Below are 18,605 nucleotides of genomic sequence, written 5' to 3' on the forward strand. Positions count from 1 at the left end.
TAGAATAAATGAATAGTTAAAATTATTATCAGGGTGGGGTTTCGCCTAAGGAAAATAGACCTTTTGGCTAAGTACAGCGTGGATATTAAAATTTACTTAATACAATAAAAATCATTTATGATAACTTTATACCCTTAAATCTATAGTCATGACTTTTCCCAAATTGACGAATTTATACGCTGTATAATTTTCGTAGATTAACGGGGATCCCCTTTTATATATTCGAATAACTTACGTAGACTTTTGTTTCTGTTTTTTGTTTTCGAAGTATATTCGGCCGTAGAATATATCGTTCCAGCTGGATCCTTCCGCGTGGCGAGAAAACGTCGAACAGACCTCACTATTATAATTTCAGGGTTTATTTAAATGAAATTACAAAAATTAGTATCACAGATTATTAAAGGAACTTTAGAACAACTTTTTTAAAACAGAAAGACAAAGATTGAATTACATTAAAACAGGAATTAAAGCTTTTGAACAATTAAGTATATGGACTAGGTCTGCATCCTACCGATGATTTTTGCAAAATGGCCTCGAGTCTTCTTCTTCTAATTTCCACTTGAGTTTCTTCCTCGAAATTTATCTCGCCAAATTTACATATTAATTCAGGATTGGTCAGATTCTGTGACGTAACCAATATGCTGAATGGGTGGTGTAAATGTGTCCTACTTTAAAGCTTTTAAATGGGGCAAAATTCCTGATTGTAAATTATCATTTAGTTCCATATAATTATAAGAATACACAAATAAATAATAAAAATTCCTCTATGGTGATATGCATTTGTTAAATAACTTCAAGGGTAAAAAACAAAAAAACTCCCTAGGGAGGAAAAGTGACTCCATTTAAATAACATGGGAAGCATCTCTATTTTAAAAACTGACATTGTAATAGGTAAGAAGGTCTAAGCTCAGATGAGGAAGCATATAGAGTAGTCAGTCATTGAGCCAACTAAATTCAATACCTCAACCAGATTTGATCAACATATGAATTATATGTTAGTATGCTAAAATTATTACTAACTTCATATCACTATACTAAAAAAATGTATAAATATTTTTTCCTCCACCTACTGTCTAAAGTACTAACTTTACTCCCTGAAACATAATACTAAAGTGTTACTTTTTCGCTCTCGGTAGTAAAAAAACAGAAAAACTCCCTAGGGAGGAAAAGTGACTCCATTTAAATAACATGGGAAGCATCTCTATTTTAAAAACTTACATGGTAATAGGTTAGAAGGTCTAAGCTCAGATGAGAAAGCATAATAGAGGTGTCTGTCATTGAGTCAACTGAATTCAATACCACAACCAGAAATTTGATCAACTCATGAATTATATGTTTGTATGATATTATATTCTTAATATTAGTAGATGATAAAAATTTATACAATTTTAAAAATATTTTATTCTATTCAAAATACCAGCCAACAAATATTTTTGATCTGCAATTCAAATCTGAACCGCGTGATCTGGAGTCAGCCATTTTTGGTAGCTGCCCAGCTGATATAATTGTTACAACTTTTGCCGATAGATAGCGCAATCGGCAGTGCCAATCAGACGACCGGTTTTTAAGTTTTAGATTTTAGGTTATGTTGTTAGGAAACATTGTCACCAATACGTAAGTTATTAGAATGATTTTATTTGCAGTTTCTATAAAAAAATGTAGCTGGAGGAAAAATGTTGTGTACATCACGAGCGAAAAATACTTTTTCTCCCTCAGGAAAATTGTTGCCCTCGAAAAAGTCGTACTTTTCACTCTAGATATACAAATAACTATTATATATTCCATGTTATTAAAAAACAGCCAACGAATATTCCTTATTAACTAATCAAATTTGAAACGGGAACTTCATTATAGCTGTAGTTGTGGCGGCCATTGTTGTTACAACTTTTTCCGGCAGATAGCGCTGTTGGCGGAGATCTGTGATGTTTCTATTTACTTTTTAGATTATGTTGTAACACATTGTTTGGTCGTTTTTAAAAATTATTTTATTTGCAGTTTTTATAAAAATGTAGGGAGGAAAAATGTTGTGTATATCACGAGTGAAAAATGTTTTTTCTCCCTCAGGAAAAGTGTTGCCCTCGGCTTCGCCTTGGGCTTCGAACTTTTCCCTCAGGGAGAAAAAGTTGCACTTTAGTCCCTAGATGCACAAATAACTATTTCTCCCTCAGGAAAATTGTTGCCCTCAGCTTCACCTCGGGCTTCAAACTTTTTCCCACAGGGAGAAAAAGTCGTACTTTTCACTCTAGATATACAAATAACTATTATATATTCCATGTTATTAAAAACAGCCAACGAATATTCCTTATTAACTAATCAAATTTTAAACGGGAACTTTCTAGCTGTAGTTGTGGCGGCCATTGTTGTTACAACTTTTTCCGGCAGATAGCGCTGTTGGCGGAGATCTGTGATTACAAGCCAGCTGTTCTGTTTACTTTCTAGATTATGTTGTAACACATTGTTTGGTCGTTTTTAAAAATTATTTTATTTGCAGTTTTTATAAAAATGTAGGGAGGAAAAATGTTGTGTATATCACGAGTGAAAAATGTTTTTTCTCCCTCAGGAAAAGTGTTGCCCTCGGCTTCGCCTTGGGCTTCGAACTTTTCCCTCAGGGAGAAAAATCAGCACTTTTCACTCTAGATATACAAATAACTATTATAGAGGTCCTTACAAAATTAAAAATTAAACGAGCGTCAGCAAGTTCTCAATTTTGACTTACTGAAGGCCAAAGTCGTTATCCGTCTGTTTGCATGTTCTACAATAACTCAAGAAAGAATTGATCAATCAGCTTAAAATTCGTTTGTATTCTTCGAACCTTTTTGTATTCTTTGGACAACAAAATTGGCACACTCCCTCGTCCTTTTTCAGTTATAAAAATAACATTGAAAGTGTATAAGAAAAAAATTGTTGTGATTTATCATTTAGTGCCGTTTGCACTTAAGCCGCCATCTGATGAGATTCAGTTTAAGCTTTGACTGTGCAAACGACCCTTAGTCAGCTGAAGAGTTCATTGCATGCAGTTACAACAGTTTCCCATTCATTCATTCATAACATCAGTTGAGGCTGTTTGGAAGCTATCACACAGACAGACCTTGATACACTAATACATGATTTTAGCTGGTTAATTTACAACAACAAACTGATATGGGCTGAGACATGTGCGGTTTTCACCATTCATTTTCTTTTCTCTTGGAACTCTATATCGAAAAACTGTATCATGAATTTGGATTCATATGAGGGACAAAGATGTTGAAGCGACAGAGTAATTTTTCATTTCAAATAGGATCCCCAATGAAACATACTGTCAATATTATTCTTGAAGAAGGAATATTTAGCTGTTTCCATAATTTTCACCAACTCTGTATAATAAAAAGTTGCGGGTTTCAAAGATTAGAATACAACAGCTCTTGAGCGAGTTCTCCAACCCAGGGGATAACTAGTATTAAAAGATTAATTGTGCGAAACTATAGCCAACTGCACGAAAATAGTACGATGGAAATAGGAAAAGGTGATACTCGGTCGCAATCAGCTGACCGTTGCCGTTACCGGTTCGGTAGGTCTACTCTGTATGTTGGGTTTTGATGATGTGCTGTCAATTCGTCAGAAGTATTATAAAAATATTAATTAATCCTCATTTATAATCAACTGTGAACAACATTGATCAACTCTCATTTGGCAACGTTGTACTTATCTGTTCCAATTTCCATCGAACTATTTTCGTACGGTTGACTACAGTAGTACTTTGTAATTGAAATAAAATTAATTCGACACAGTTTTCAGCAATTTTGCATAATTTCTCCATACTGAAATTATAACACTATAAACTGTGTTGTAATTATTCTGTTATATTCATGCTAAAGTTGGTTTATTTTTAATTTCAATGCTCTTGTAATCATGAATATTCATAGATAACGAGTTTAAAAAAACAAGTAGAACACGACGTATGACGGCGAACAATGTTATTTCATTAGAACAATGTAATATCAAAATGAGCTACTGTATATTTTTCAAAGTTGATCTTGAAGAGAATTGATTATTAACCGACTAAATATACTCTAAATAGTACCATAGACTAACTTAGCAAGTCTCTCTCTTTAACTCTGACAATGAGTGTACTATTACACTCATTATCAGATGCTAGCAAAAACGTTGAAAGGAGTTCAATGGCACTTACTTTACACATTACTTCATTACCGAGATATTGATGACTGAAGATAGCACAATTATCTTGGAATTTTATAAATTTGTAGTGGCCTCATGAGAGTGAGTAGTAATATATGATCATTATTAGGTCAAATTAGCTGAGAAATCGAATGAGACCAATTAAAAGTATTTAACTTCAATGATTGTTGAGAACATCAAGAAATATTTTAAAAACGTAATTTCCCAATTCAAAAGGAATATAAGTAGACTAATTTTATTATTTACAGTATTTTAAATCAGATATAATTGTAGATAATTTAATTCTGAAGAAAAAGTTTGAAGTTGCTCTTGTCTATAACGCACCCAAATCACGGTTCAAAGGAGACAGAACAGACAATATTTCACAAAACAATCACATTTGAAAATTCTTTGCTTTGATCAATAAGATACCATAATAATTAGGATAAAGTGTGTTTTAGACAAAAAAGTAACTAAACATTTTTTCTTCAGAAATAAAATGATCTACTATTTCCTTTGATTTAAAATACCGTTAAAAATACGTATCCTAGTAATATCACTAGGTATATCCCAGTACTATCAAGTGTACTGTGTTGAATAAAAATATTATCTCATCTTATCTTACTTTCCAACTGGAAAATTACGTTTTTAGCATAATATTCTTTGCATTATTTCAACAATGTTCCAAGTTACATTCTTTTAACTAGTCTCATTCAATTTCTCAGCTAATCTCACATAATAATTGATCATTTTAGTACCCTCCTAACTCATGAGGCTACTAAAAACTTATAAAATTGAAAATTTTAAGATAAATGTGCAATCTACCCCACATTATCATTATCATTATCTCAGTAACAGAGCATTTTAGGACCCATCTTTACTGTAACTTTTTTCTTCACATTGATGTAAGGAAATCACTCAAAAAGATTGTCGGTCTATTTTAGAAACACTCTGTAGATTATTTATTTCGGTCAGAATTCCAAAGAATGAGCTCAAAATGAAATACTGGATCCTTCAACCTTGAGATCACACTTTTCTCTAATGCCAAAATTTAGTATAATCAATCAGTTTGCAGGGAGTATAGGATGAGAATGAAAAATGTTCTATCAAAAATTATATTAGGGCTAAGAGAGTATTGTATCAGTTTTTTTATTTATTTACATTTAACAATGCACAAATCAAATACATAATTAGAAAAGGACCAACAGGCTTGGCCCAAAACTGTTCCCTTTCCAAATTTTGATAGTAGTAAGCCAATGTCTAAAAGGTAGGTTATGTTGCTTCACTTTGAATCAAATTCCGAGTCCAGAAATATACAAACCAAAATTTGGAATCTAATTAGAGTTGAGCGAGTACTGGATTCGGATAGTTAGGCTATAGAGTATTGAATTCCAAAAGAGAGTTTTGAATTAGAATAAGGTGTTTGATCTAGAAAGGAATTACAGTAGAACATCGATTACCCAGACGTCGGTTATCCAGATGATCGATTATCCGGACTAACGCTGGGTGATATAACAAATTTAAATCCCCTAAAACCCAACATTTTCTGTATTTCAAGGAGCTAATTGGTCTACCGCAATCAAGGGAAGTACAATGTTTTAATAGATTGAAATTTTAGTTACTGTACCGTAATGAATTAAAGAGCATTGAGTCTATTTTAACTAGAATGTGAATGAAAAATTAGTGTTTACAATCATATTACATACATCACGTACTGCTAAGTACTGTAGGCCAGAATGCAAAGTTTTTAATTACGTCTACCTTTCAGAGCTAAAATCGAGTTTTAACATCGATCATCCGAACACTATGATGCATCAATTAATCGGTACTCAACTGTATTTAATCAAGTTTTGTTTTGTGTACTTGACTATATATATATATATATATATATATATATATATATATCGAAAAATTAAAGGAACTATTTTCTGTATTGAATATGTATTTTAGTACTAATTATATATAATAACTATGTATAAGTACTAATTCCATTTCCTTCTCAGAAAAATCAAAAGGCGACCGATTAGTTCAAGTTAAAATACAAAAAAATATAAAAATGCTTAGTTTATATTGGTTTCTCAGTACAAATCATGATGAATTCAAGGACATTAGATGAAGAACACGAAGTATTAATAATGAGCCTATAATTTATAAATAGTAAAACTCACTTTCAACTGTCAGCATATCAACGCTTCCCATGCTGAAGTGAATCTCATTATTGTTTAGTATGAACGCCTTACTAAAATATGATATTCAATCATTTATTTATTCAATAATTCAGAATTACACAACTTTTAGAGAAGTATTACAGGCTCAAGTCCAAGACGGTTCCGATTTATACAACAGTCTATTGTGATCTATATTATAACACAGGAAAGATTTGGCTTATACACGTATGGGAAAGGAAATTCACGAATGACTCATCATCACGTCTGAACTGATTAACTTGAAATGTTCCATATAGAGGATGGTTATAGGTCTATTTTCAATTCTTCAAGATTTCATAACGACAAGTTTTGAGTTTGTCAAGTTAGACCCTTGCGGAGCACGGGTTACCTGCTAGTATGAAATAGAAAGTAATGTATGATGATTACCATGTTTGTTGTAGCACCTCATGGTGGCGAACATTTGAGTCTGCAAATGCTTCTTCGGGTTCTTAATCCTCGGCCTACGACGCCACACCAGATCGCGTCTCATAGCAGGGCAAAGCACTGCAAACAGACAGTTATAACAATTTATAAGTTTGTAAAGTAATGGAAATAAACATCTATTTTAATTACTCCATCTTCCAGGTAAAAATATAAAGCAAAGTACCAAATGAGAAATATTTCTGGAGCAAAAGAAGAATGGTTCGAGGTATCAAGTGGACATTTAATAGTGTTGATAAACATCCAGTTCATGCTGAGAAAGATTCATTGATTGATTATATGCATTTATTAGGGCGGAGTTAGGACTACAGGTTCTCTCTGCCACACAACCCTAAGAGGAAGATAAAACGGGTGCGGCAGTGAATCGGACGATTATGAAAACACCCAATGTAATTTTGGAAGAGGAGATTTATCAATTTAAAATACCGAAATAAACTTGAACAAATACAATTATTCAGATATAAAATCAAGAAAATGACCTTGCTTGACACATTCAAGCGATCTTGTTTATTGAGCCAATTCATTACATTTGATCAATAACTTTTTGTGATGTTGTGGTAGAATTCCATCTATATCTATATAGTATAATAAAAGAAAGAACTGACTTATACACGAACGGGATAGGAAATTCCCGATTGACGCATCATCACGTCTGAACTATTGGACTGATTAACTTGAGATTATGCATTTAGATTCTTAATTTACCGAGATGGTTATAGCAGAACTTCCAATATACCGGACCTTCGCCTACAAAAAAATGGCCGCCGTAGTTGGTGACCGGCATTGATATTTTTAACGGGAACTAGTCAAACTGAGATTTCGACAAACTGAGACGCTCTCTAACAGCTGATTAGTGATTTTTTCTCAGTAGGAATTCCTATAGGACCACCAACTACGGCGGCCATTTTTTTTAGGCTCAGGTCCGGTAGTATATAGGAGGTTATGGTTATAGGCCTATTTTGAATTAATCAAGATTTCATTAGGTCAAGTCTTCAGTTTGTGAAGGTTTGTGAATAGTAGGGGTAAAGTGAGACTTCTGAAGAAAAGCTGAAGAAAAGCTGGAGAAAAGCTGGAGAAAAGCTGCCCCCAAATCTGCCCCAAATCTGATTCTTGGTTCTAACCTTGCCCAATCCAATGTAATCTGATCTAACCTAACCTAGCCATACCCCTAATCTCACAATAAGCCTCAAATGAAGATTTCCCACTTTTTTGGAAAAAAAAACTAGATCCAGCTTTTTTTTATTTCTTGAATAACAACTAAGAAACCGTTAATTTTACAAGAAAATTACAAGAGTAACTTTTTCCAGTAAATCTAATAACGAATCCATTGACACCCCATTTGTCAAGATTGAACAGAAAATAAGGATCTCATGGGAAAACTAGATCCAGCTTTTTTTTATTTCTTGAATAACTAAGAAACCGTTAATTTTACAAAAAATCTACAAGAGTAACTTTTTCCAGTAAATCTAATAACGAATCCATTGACACCCCATTTGTCAAGATTGAACAAAAAATAAGGATCTCATGGGAAAACTAGATCCAGCTTTTTTTTATTTCTTGAATAACAACTAAGAAACCGTTAATTTTACAAAAAATTTACAAGAATAACTTTTTCCAGTAAATCTAATAACGAATCCATTGACACCCCATTTGTCAAGATTGAACAGAAAATATGGAAAAAGTAGATTCAATTTCTTGAATAACTAAGAATAATTTTTTTCAGTAATTCTATTGTTTGTCAAGGGATCCTAACTCTGAAACTAAGCAACAAGCACACAATAATATGTTTATGTTGAGACCCTTTCTTAAACCTCAGCACTAAACCCCCCCCCCCCGAGGGGGGGGGGGGGGGTTGGGCGGCTTGACCCTCTGCCTTTAACCTGAACTACTTGAAAACTCACCTCAGGTTGTATTAAACATTTATTATAAAAATAGATCATGAGTGTTGATAAATTTGGTCGATATTTGTATGATAAAGATAATAATAGTGATATTAATGTTGATATCAAAAATTTGATTCAGAATTTTTTCCATTTTTTACAATGTATACCATTAGCTGCAACTTTCATACCAAACATCAATCTCAATAATGAAAAAGAATGGAAGTATATGACTGATCCAAACTTAATCCAACAATTCTCACTTTCTTCTGGAATCTCTTTTAAAGAATGGTATGAAAAAAATGTAATAAATATAGGTGAAAAATCTTAGGTTTAGGTGAGTACACCCAGAAAGAAATTGTAGATGTAGGTGAGTACACCCAGAAAAAAAATGTAGGTTTGGTTACCCAGACCAAGAACATTATTCAACTTTAATGAAAAATCTAAGCTCATATGGATAGCACTATATCATCACAGTCAGTATTTTGCTTTGAAAGAAGCTGATAAATTGAATAATAATATAAAATGCTTTAAAATTAAATTTGAAGAAAATGGTTGGAGATCAAGACAAGAACAATTCTACAAATTAATGGGATGATGCTGAAGGTAAAATATTGATACATTTGTAGATAATACTTTTGATTTGAATATTGTCTAGTTTTTGTTATTTTACAGAAGATTTATAATACTCTTTTTACTGTTCCACTCAGTGGTGTATATTCAAACTCATTATCATAGAGGATTAAACAGTAGGCACTGGTTTTTTCTGAGAAATTATTTGTTGTTTCCAATGTCAACTTTATGTCTATTGCACCAGATTTCAATAGTTCATTTTGCTTACTACAGTCTATAACAACCAATGGTGCATATTCATCGAATGTTTTATACTCAATTGATGTACTGCTGTTATAAGGATAGTATTCATTTTGGAATTCAGAGAACATGTGATACAATAAATGTTTATTACCAACAATATTTTCATAGGGGAATGATTGAGCATTTAAATAGAGATTAACATTGTTCAGATTACAGAAATCGAAATGTGACCTGTTAGCAGTTATAACATTTTTCCTATTCTTTTGTAATCCAAGAATAATGAATATAGGTTTCAATATATTTGAAGTTGTCTTAACTGTCCATTGAAGATTAGTAGTTTCAGGTAATTGTGGAAATTCATGCAATTCCCATGACCTGAATGGAATGGTAATTGGTATATCACTATGTGTTAAACTCAGCAGATCAAGACGAACAGTGTCAGAAGCATGTATGTAGGGTACTTTCCATTGTAGTTTTGTAATTTTCACTGATTTTGCTGTTTCTGATTCAATACAATTTAAGTCTGATGATGATCTTAATAGAACAATTTCCTGACGAACATTTAATAGAACTTTTCTATAGTCTTCCATTACACCTAACCACATATCCAAAGGAATGCAAAAGCAGAATTTATCTAAACTTTTCCATCCAGTCAACATCCATCCTGCATTCTCCATAATTTTTTCATTGAGTTTTGATTGACGTAGATAGTTTTTCATGGTTGTTGTCAATCCTACATTACGTGTGCGATCAACTTCAACCCCTCCCAATTCATATCTGATTTCATCAAATAGGTATGCAACTCCATTATTGATAAGTGAAAAGACCTTGGTTTCAACATCATTCTTATCTTTCACTTTGATTTCGCCTTCAATTATGAGAAAACTTCTACTTGGAAGTGTATAAATATCTTCTTGTTTTAAACTAATTTGAATTTCATCATTGTAATTGAATGTCTGTTGAATATATAGTGTGTGAGTGATATACTCATATTTGGTAATACTCTCATCAAGATGTACACTCTGATCAACAAGTAATATATCCGACTTGACTTCTTTCTTATACATTTTTATTATATATATTTTTTCTTCTCAATACAACCTGAGGTGAGTTTTCAAGTAGTTCAGGTTAAAGGCAGAGGGTCAAGCCGCCCAACCCCCCCCCTCGGGGGGGGGTTTAGTGCTGAGGTTTAAGAAAGGGTCTCAACATAAACATATTATTGTGTGCTTGTTGCTTAGTTTCAGAGTTAGGATCCCTTGACAAATAATAGAATTACTGAAAAAAATTATTCTTAGTTATTCAAGAAATTGAATCTACTTTTTCCATATTTTCTGTTCAATCTTGACAAATGGGGTGACAATGGATTCGTTATTAGATTTACTGGAAAAAGTTATTCTTGTAAATTTTTTGTAAAATTAATGGTTTCTTAGTTATTAAAGAAATTGAAAAAAGCTGGATCTAGTTTTCCCATGAGATCCTTATTTTTTGTTCAATCTTGACAAATGGGGTGTCAATGGATTCGTTATTAGATTTACTGGAAAAAGTTACTCTTGTAGATTTTTTGTAAAATTAACGGTTTCTTAGTTATTCAAGAAATAAAAAAAAGCTGGATCTAGTTTTCCCATGAGATCCTTATTTTCTGTTCAATCTTGACAAATGGGGTGTCAATGGATTCGTTATTAGATTTGCTGGAAAAAGTTACTCTTGTAATTTTTTTGTAAAATTAACGGTTTCTTAGTTGTTATTCAAGAAATAAAAAAAAGCTGGATCTAGTTTTTTTTCCAAAAAAGTGGGAAATCTTCATTTGAGGTTTATTGTGAGATTAGGGGTATGGCTAGGTTAGGTTAGATCAGATTACATTGGATTGGGCAAGGTTAGAACCAAGAATCAGATTTGGGGCAGATTTGGGGGCAGCTTTTCTCCAGCTTTTCTTCAGAAGTCTCACTTTACCCCTACTGTGAATAGACCCTTGCGGAGCACGGGTTAACTGGTAGTAATATAATAAAGAAAAGAACTGGATTATACACGTACGGGATAGGAAAGTCACGAATGACGCATCATCACGTCTGAGCTACTAAACTTGAAATTATGCATTTAGATTCTTAATTTAACGAGGATGGTTATAGACCTATTTTAAATTTTTCAAGATTTCATTAGGGTTGTTTGCACGGGTTGTTTCCACTACAACCACAAACTGAGTTTACTAGAGATTGATAAAGGTCTTAAAACAAAAAATAGTATCACAAATTGTCTTGATAAGTTAGAGGTTTTAACAATATCCAGTCGTTTTTATCCAATATTGATTAATAACATTTCCGAAGAACAGTAATTGAATTTGTGGATATGTGATAGATGGTACCATCTTGTTGAGGTGCGTACAGACATAAGCGCTACGAACACAATTCCCTTTTTATCAGCTGATGCTAGGCTTATTATGTCTGTATCTTACTGGTTCTATAAAAATACAGATATAATAAGCGTAATATCAGCTGATGAAAAGCGAAATGCGCGTGATCGTTGTGCTTGAGTCTGTACAGAGCTTTGGAAAAACATGTTTTGGTGAGCAGGATTGCGAGCTAGCTGAAGTTGAAGGAAGTTTTCTTGGATGTTAACATAGAGCAGAGTATTCACTGTAATTGAAGTATAAAGGAAAAAGTATAAAGAGGGTACTAGTGAATCCTATAATAATCGAACAGTTCAAGTAGCCCCGATAAAATACTTTATCAGTAAGTAAAAGGCTAGGCGCACACCGATTAGTCAAGACAAGACTAGTCACGTTTAGTCACAATACTTCACATTGCTGCTTATGACGCAACACACACTGATTAGTCATTGCAATTAGACATGACTCCATAAACAACTATGTGAAGTATTGTGACTAAACGTGACTAGTTTTGTCTTGACTTATCGGTGTGTGACCAGCCTAAGGCTAGGCGCACACCAGTTAGTCAAGACAAGAAAAGACATGATCAGACACGTTCAGTCACAATACTTCACATAGTTGCCTATGAGACATCTCTAATTGCAATGACTAATCATTATGAGTTGTGTCATAAGCAACAATGTGAAGTATTGTGACTAAACGTGTCTGATCATGTTCTGTCTTGTCTTGTCGTAGCCTTAGATAGAGATACTTGGGGCCGGTTTCCGAGCTCGGGATTTAGCTAATTTCTAGACTTTAAACAGCTGGAGCCGAAAATTGGCTTTCCGAAACGGGGCGTAGTCGCAGTTTTTATGGTAATCTTTATTTTATCATTTCTATAATTGAAAACGTTACGTTAGAAATGAAACATTCCTAAATAATTCAAAATAGCTGAAACTTTACACCTTTTTCTCTTTATTTTATTTTGTGTTCAATTTTCTAGTTTTTCGAAATTTAATTTAAACGTGGACTGCGACTACGCCCCGTTTCGGAAAGCCAATTTTCTGACTGCAGCTGTTTAAAGTCTAGAAATTAGCTAAATCCCGAGCTCGGAAACCGACCCTAAGTGCCTGTTGGCATGACAGCGATTTACGTTCGGTTGTCGCGCGGTTGACAAATCGAGCGATTGCCAGGTATGGGGAAACACATGGTGCCGTACACATGCATCGCTCGGTTTTAGTAGTCGCCGGCAAATCGCGGCGGTTGTATTCTCAGACTACAACCGCTCGGCTGTCGCTCGGTTGCCGGGCGGCTCGATATACTAGAGCAGGCATGAGAGCGTACACATGTCTTCAGTCAACCGAGCGGTTTCGATCAGAGCAGTAATATATGTTTAAGAGTAATATAGTGATTAAGTACATAGATTAAGATATGAAGATTGAGAATATAGATGTTGTACCTAGTAATTATTTATCATAACCGAGCGCAAACCGCTCATGAATCGCTGTCATGTGTACGAGGCTGGCAAACCGAGCGATTTGCCAATCGAGCGACAACCGAGCGTAAATCGCTGTCATGTGAACAAGCTCTAAGTATTAGAGATACTTTGAGTGTTAGATAGTCGACAAGAATAGAGTATAAAATAAGTATGCAATCTACAATGATATGTATAGGATGAATCAAGAATTAATGGATAAATGCTCACAATCTGCATCAAATTCATCCGAAAAGATTTCATCGTGATATTCACCCCCGCATCCCCAGTCTTCTTGTGGTTCATGGCCGGTCAACGTCACCGTCTCATTATGTATTTCATCACTGTCAACAGTCAACATTTTGTATTTTTCAATAAACAGAAAATTGGTTACGATACATCAACGTAAAACTAACAAACTCAATTTGGATTGTCCAGCACAGATAGATTAAGCGATAAGGATATGTAATTTACTTTTCCTCCACCTACTGTCTAAAGTACTTACTTTACTCCCTGAAACCTAATACTAAAGTGTCACTTTTTCGCTCTCGGTAGTAAAAAACACAAAACTCCCTAGGGAGTAAAAGTGACTCCATTTAAATAACAAGGGGAGCATCTCTATTTTGAAACTTACACTGTAATAGGTTAGAAGGTCTAAGATCAGATGAGAAAGCATAATAGAGGTGTCTGTCATTGAGTCAACTGAATTCAATACCACAACCAGAAATTTGATTAACTCATGAAATATATGTTTGTATGATAATTATTATATTCTTAATATTAGTAGACGATAAAAATTTATACAATTTTTAAAATATTTTATTCTATTCAAAATACCAGCCAACAAATATTTTTGATCTGCAATTCAAATCTGAACCGCTGCTCGTGGTAATGCAACTCTAAATCCATATTATATCAATAACTATTGACCAATTATTGAACATGTTATGGATAGGGTACTCAGTACTGAAGAGAATCAATAATAGAAGTCAAAACGTACTACTTAATCAGCACTTAATCACGGTTAAAAATGTCATAAAATGTTATATTTAATTGAGCCGCAAAAAGTATTTTGAAATTGGATTATTTGATGTTCGATCCAATAAATTGGATGAGGAAATACAATAGAATTGAAATTTATCTTTCTGCATATTTATCTAGATCACTGGTTCCCAATAAGTTGTCCGCGAAAGCTCTAGAAGTGGTCTGCTATGAGTCCAAAGGAAGGAAAATTAATGTTTCAAGCTTTATTAGTGTTATTTAAATTTTCTTTATTGTCTATATTAAAGTATAATCAATTTCCCTTCGAAAATGATATATCAAACTCATCGAGAGTTCAAAATATGTTTACAATCGGTAAAAGAAGTGATAAGTTCCAAATTTATAATGCTATAAGATAGGACTTGAAAGTTTGTTTGGAATCTTAATGGTGGATTTGTACCATGTGACCGAGCTAACCAATCAGAAGCGTGACAGTCAATGGCCATACTGTGGGTAATATAGTTACTGTAGTCTGAACTACTAAACTGATTAACTTGAAATTTTGTATAGAGATACTGAATTTAGTGAGTATGGACAAAGGCTATTTTCATTGCTATTAATCAATTAATTCTAATTTAATAATTGAAACAAATTTATTCAATTTGTGGTTCAAAGTTTACGTAACTATAAAAGCCCAACCAAACAGGGCTTTCTCCAAGTAACTTCATAGCTAAGTTGGTAGCGTGTGCAGTTCATGAATCAAAAGTTGCGGGTTCAAGATATATCACTCACTTTTTTGCTGGAAATTTTCAACTCTTTTAAAGATTATTCACGTAATTTTGGACATAAAGTAAATAATAATAAATAATAAATTATTATTCTTCTATTTCCTATGTTTCCTGGATTATTTTACAATTGTAAATTTTCCCTGGTGCAAAGCACGGGTTACCTGCTAGTATTACAATACAATAATAAAAAGCAAACAAGCAATAAAAAATTTGATTTTTAAATTTGCTCCCACAATTCCCAAGGTAAGCGACGAATATAGCCGCGATACAATATAATATATAGACTACTACCACTAAAATTAAGAACTGAAAATTTTGTGAAGTGAACAACTACAAGACTCAACCTATTTCGGACTAAGTGTAACCTTATCTAAATTTGGAAGAGGAATAGCATAAGGTAACCTTATTTTCTCTCTTCCTATCATTTACTATGTGCTCCCTATTATTTACTATGTATGGAATCTATGTACTCCCAAGGCACAGAACCGCAATATTCAAAGAGAAGCCTTCATACGTGGGCAGAAAACTGTGGAATCACCTACCGGAGACGATAAAGAGGCTGGATTGTGTAACATTGAAAAAAATACTTAGTGAGTTTCTCAAAGGAAGGCCCATAATGTACGAACTATGTGAATTTCTTGAAACAAGAGACACAGACTGGCAGTGAAAAAATATAATTGTAAATACAAACAATTCAAATAGTTATATATATTTTTTTTATTCTTCACAACAATTACTATTCTTGAAGAATATGTAATAAAGAATTTTGACTATTGACTATTTTGATGATGTATTACTGTATGAATCAATAAAGAATAAAGAATACAGATTACAAGAATATACATTTATATAGTTAATACAGTCGTCATGCGGCTTGAATCATACAGTCGTCGAACAGGAATTGAACCGTAGGAATCTCTTCAACATACGCAGATAATTAATAAAAGGCAGATGATTCCCTGGAAATTGAAACTTCAAAAAAATACATCAATTCAATTGGAAAGATAACAAATGATAATTTGTATATTGATCTTAGATTGTAAATTGTATAATTGAATACGGCATGTTGATTTTAAATTGTGTATGCTGACAATGCAGAAATTCTTTACATGTTGTGAAAAATAATGCAAATGAATGAAAATGGAAATAAATAATTTTAATTCGAATTTGAACAAACAAGAAAAGCAGAATGATAAAAAAGTGTAATATATAAATGTGTAACTTAATATATATTATTCTATAAAAATTCTGGAGAGGAACCGTTTTGGGCTGAGACTGATGTTTTCTCCATGATCATTGTAATTATTTATAAAAAAAAATATAAATAATATATGTGAACTAGTATAAATAAATATAGAGAGAAGCATGCAGCCTTTTACGAATGGTTAAAAATTATGAAAATAATAAGCCGGTGTAAAAATAAAGTGAATTATAATTATGAATTTATAAGATAATTAATTACCTTTCAAATGATTGATTATGAGGCGATGATGAGGAACCTGATGTAGAAGAGCTCGAAGAGTCTGCAAACATTATTAAAGATAATTTATTTTTAACAAAATTAGTCAATTTTAATTAATTAAATTGAAAAAACAACAAATCTCTAGCTATGATCATTATTATTATTATTATAAGTAATTAATACATAGAATTTAATTTAGTTGTTTAGTTTCCATGTTCAATAGTTTAGTTGTTCAATTCAGTATATTATGTTGGAATTCAGTATGAATGTATGTTGATGAATAAATAAATATATATATATGTTTATTAAATATTGATTCTAGTACTGTGACAGTGATGGTAAGTTCAACTTGAATTTTTCTCACAACCATTATACAGTTCATCAGAAGATAATGAAATCTATGTCAATAGAAATCATACTTACTGTGAATTGAATCAACAACTCGACACTATATAGGTTGTTCGCTGTTCAAATTGCATTGGGGATCGAGGTAATAAATTGTGGGCAAATACCCATTCTTTATATCCTCATTGTATGTATTCTCTGAATGGATAAATAAATATCATCCCAAAATATACCAATCATAATTCGACATTAGTAAATGCAGTTTTCAAATCAACATAAAAATTACAAATATCTTGAGCAATAAATAGGCTTCCTTAATGAATTGGGCAATGTTAAATAGAATTTATAAAACCCAAATAAATACAAGAAGCATTTACAAATACATACATTATTATAATACACATGAAAAAGAAATTGCTAATGATGATCTTAGTCGTAAATCATGATACACCACTAGAAAATGTGATCTGGTCATCATAATATTATTTTCTGGGTAGAGAAAGGAAGTATCGAGATGTAATAGGAAAATGGGCTCCACAGAAACACACAAACAGAAACGGTGAAAGGCTTGTGGAGCTGTGCAGAACTCACGTCTTATTTCCAAATCAACCTATTTTAAAAGAAAACCGAATAAACTCAAAACTTGGAAACACCCGGATTGGAAGAGGGGAGAATGGCAGCTGGACCATGTGTGTATGGATAAGACCTTTCATAAAGAGATACATTATGTAAGGTTCTGCGAGGAACGGACACTGGTTCAGACCATTTCTGATTAAAATCAAAATAAATTCACTCCACTCAAAAATTGCAAGCAGAGGACATTTAAGAAAAAAGAACTTATGACCCACAAAATTAATTAGAAACGGAGAATACCAAGAAATGACAAAAGCAACAAATTGCAGACAACCTTGAAGAATTACTACCAATTTTTGAAACAACATGCAGAAGAAATAGCCCCCCCCCATTAAGTCCACGTAAGAAACACACCTGGTGGAATGCAGATTGTGACCAAATGCTTGAAGAAGACATCAAGCCTGGCTAAGATTTCAATAAGAAGACAGAAGATAATTTTATCAATCTAAAAAATGTCAGGAAAAAATTTTCCCAGCTCATCAGGAGGACCAAGAGACAGTATACAAAAGATTTGATTAACTCCATCGAGAAAGATTATCACAAAAGGAATTCAAGAGACTATTATAGACATTCAGTAGGCAGCTACATAAATACGATCCTCCTACATTGATACTGAAGGATAAAATGGAAAAGTGGCACATAATAATAAGGAAAACGCAGAAATAATGGCGGAAGCATTTCATAAGCTCTTAAACTGTGAGGAACCAAAGAGCCTCCTGCAGATCAACACAAACACCCCGATAAAAACAAAAGCTGAGAACTAAATCCACCGACCTTTCAAGAAGTGGAGAGAGCAAAATGAAATGAGAAACTACAAAGCGTGTGGAGAAAATCAAGTAAGTGCGGAAATATGGAAGCATGCTAGTGTTTCAACGCGAACCTCTCTACATATGGCACTCACAAAGATCTGGATTACTGAAACACTCCCAGACAATGACTGAAGCAGTAATCAATCCGCTGCACAAAAAGGGGACAAGAGCAACCCAGACAACTATCGAGGAATTTCTCTCCTTGACTGCACCTACAAAATTTTTTCAAAGATCATATATAACAGATTA

General features: G+C 33.0%; 1 protein-coding gene across 2 annotated transcripts in view; it reads right to left on the reverse strand.

Moving 5' to 3' along the window:
- The window catches only part of LOC111050970 (leucine-rich repeat and death domain-containing protein 1), a 40,332-nt gene that overhangs the window by 9,798 nt on the left and 11,929 nt on the right, over positions 1 to 18,605 (reverse strand). For both annotated transcript variants that reach the window (XM_022337358.2, XM_022337359.2), the window contains exons 5-7: positions 16,570 to 16,630; positions 13,570 to 13,682; positions 6,753 to 6,869 (exon numbers count right to left, since the gene is read on the reverse strand). In XM_022337358.2, the coding sequence (XP_022193050.2) occupies positions 6,753 to 6,869; positions 13,570 to 13,682; positions 16,570 to 16,630 (291 nt within the window). The remainder of the gene's footprint in view (positions 1 to 6,752; positions 6,870 to 13,569; positions 13,683 to 16,569; positions 16,631 to 18,605) is intronic.

The sequence above is a fragment of the Nilaparvata lugens genome, chromosome 8 (genome assembly GCF_014356525.2).
Source record: "Nilaparvata lugens isolate BPH chromosome 8, ASM1435652v1, whole genome shotgun sequence".
NCBI classification, from domain to species: domain Eukaryota; kingdom Metazoa; phylum Arthropoda; class Insecta; order Hemiptera; family Delphacidae; genus Nilaparvata; species Nilaparvata lugens.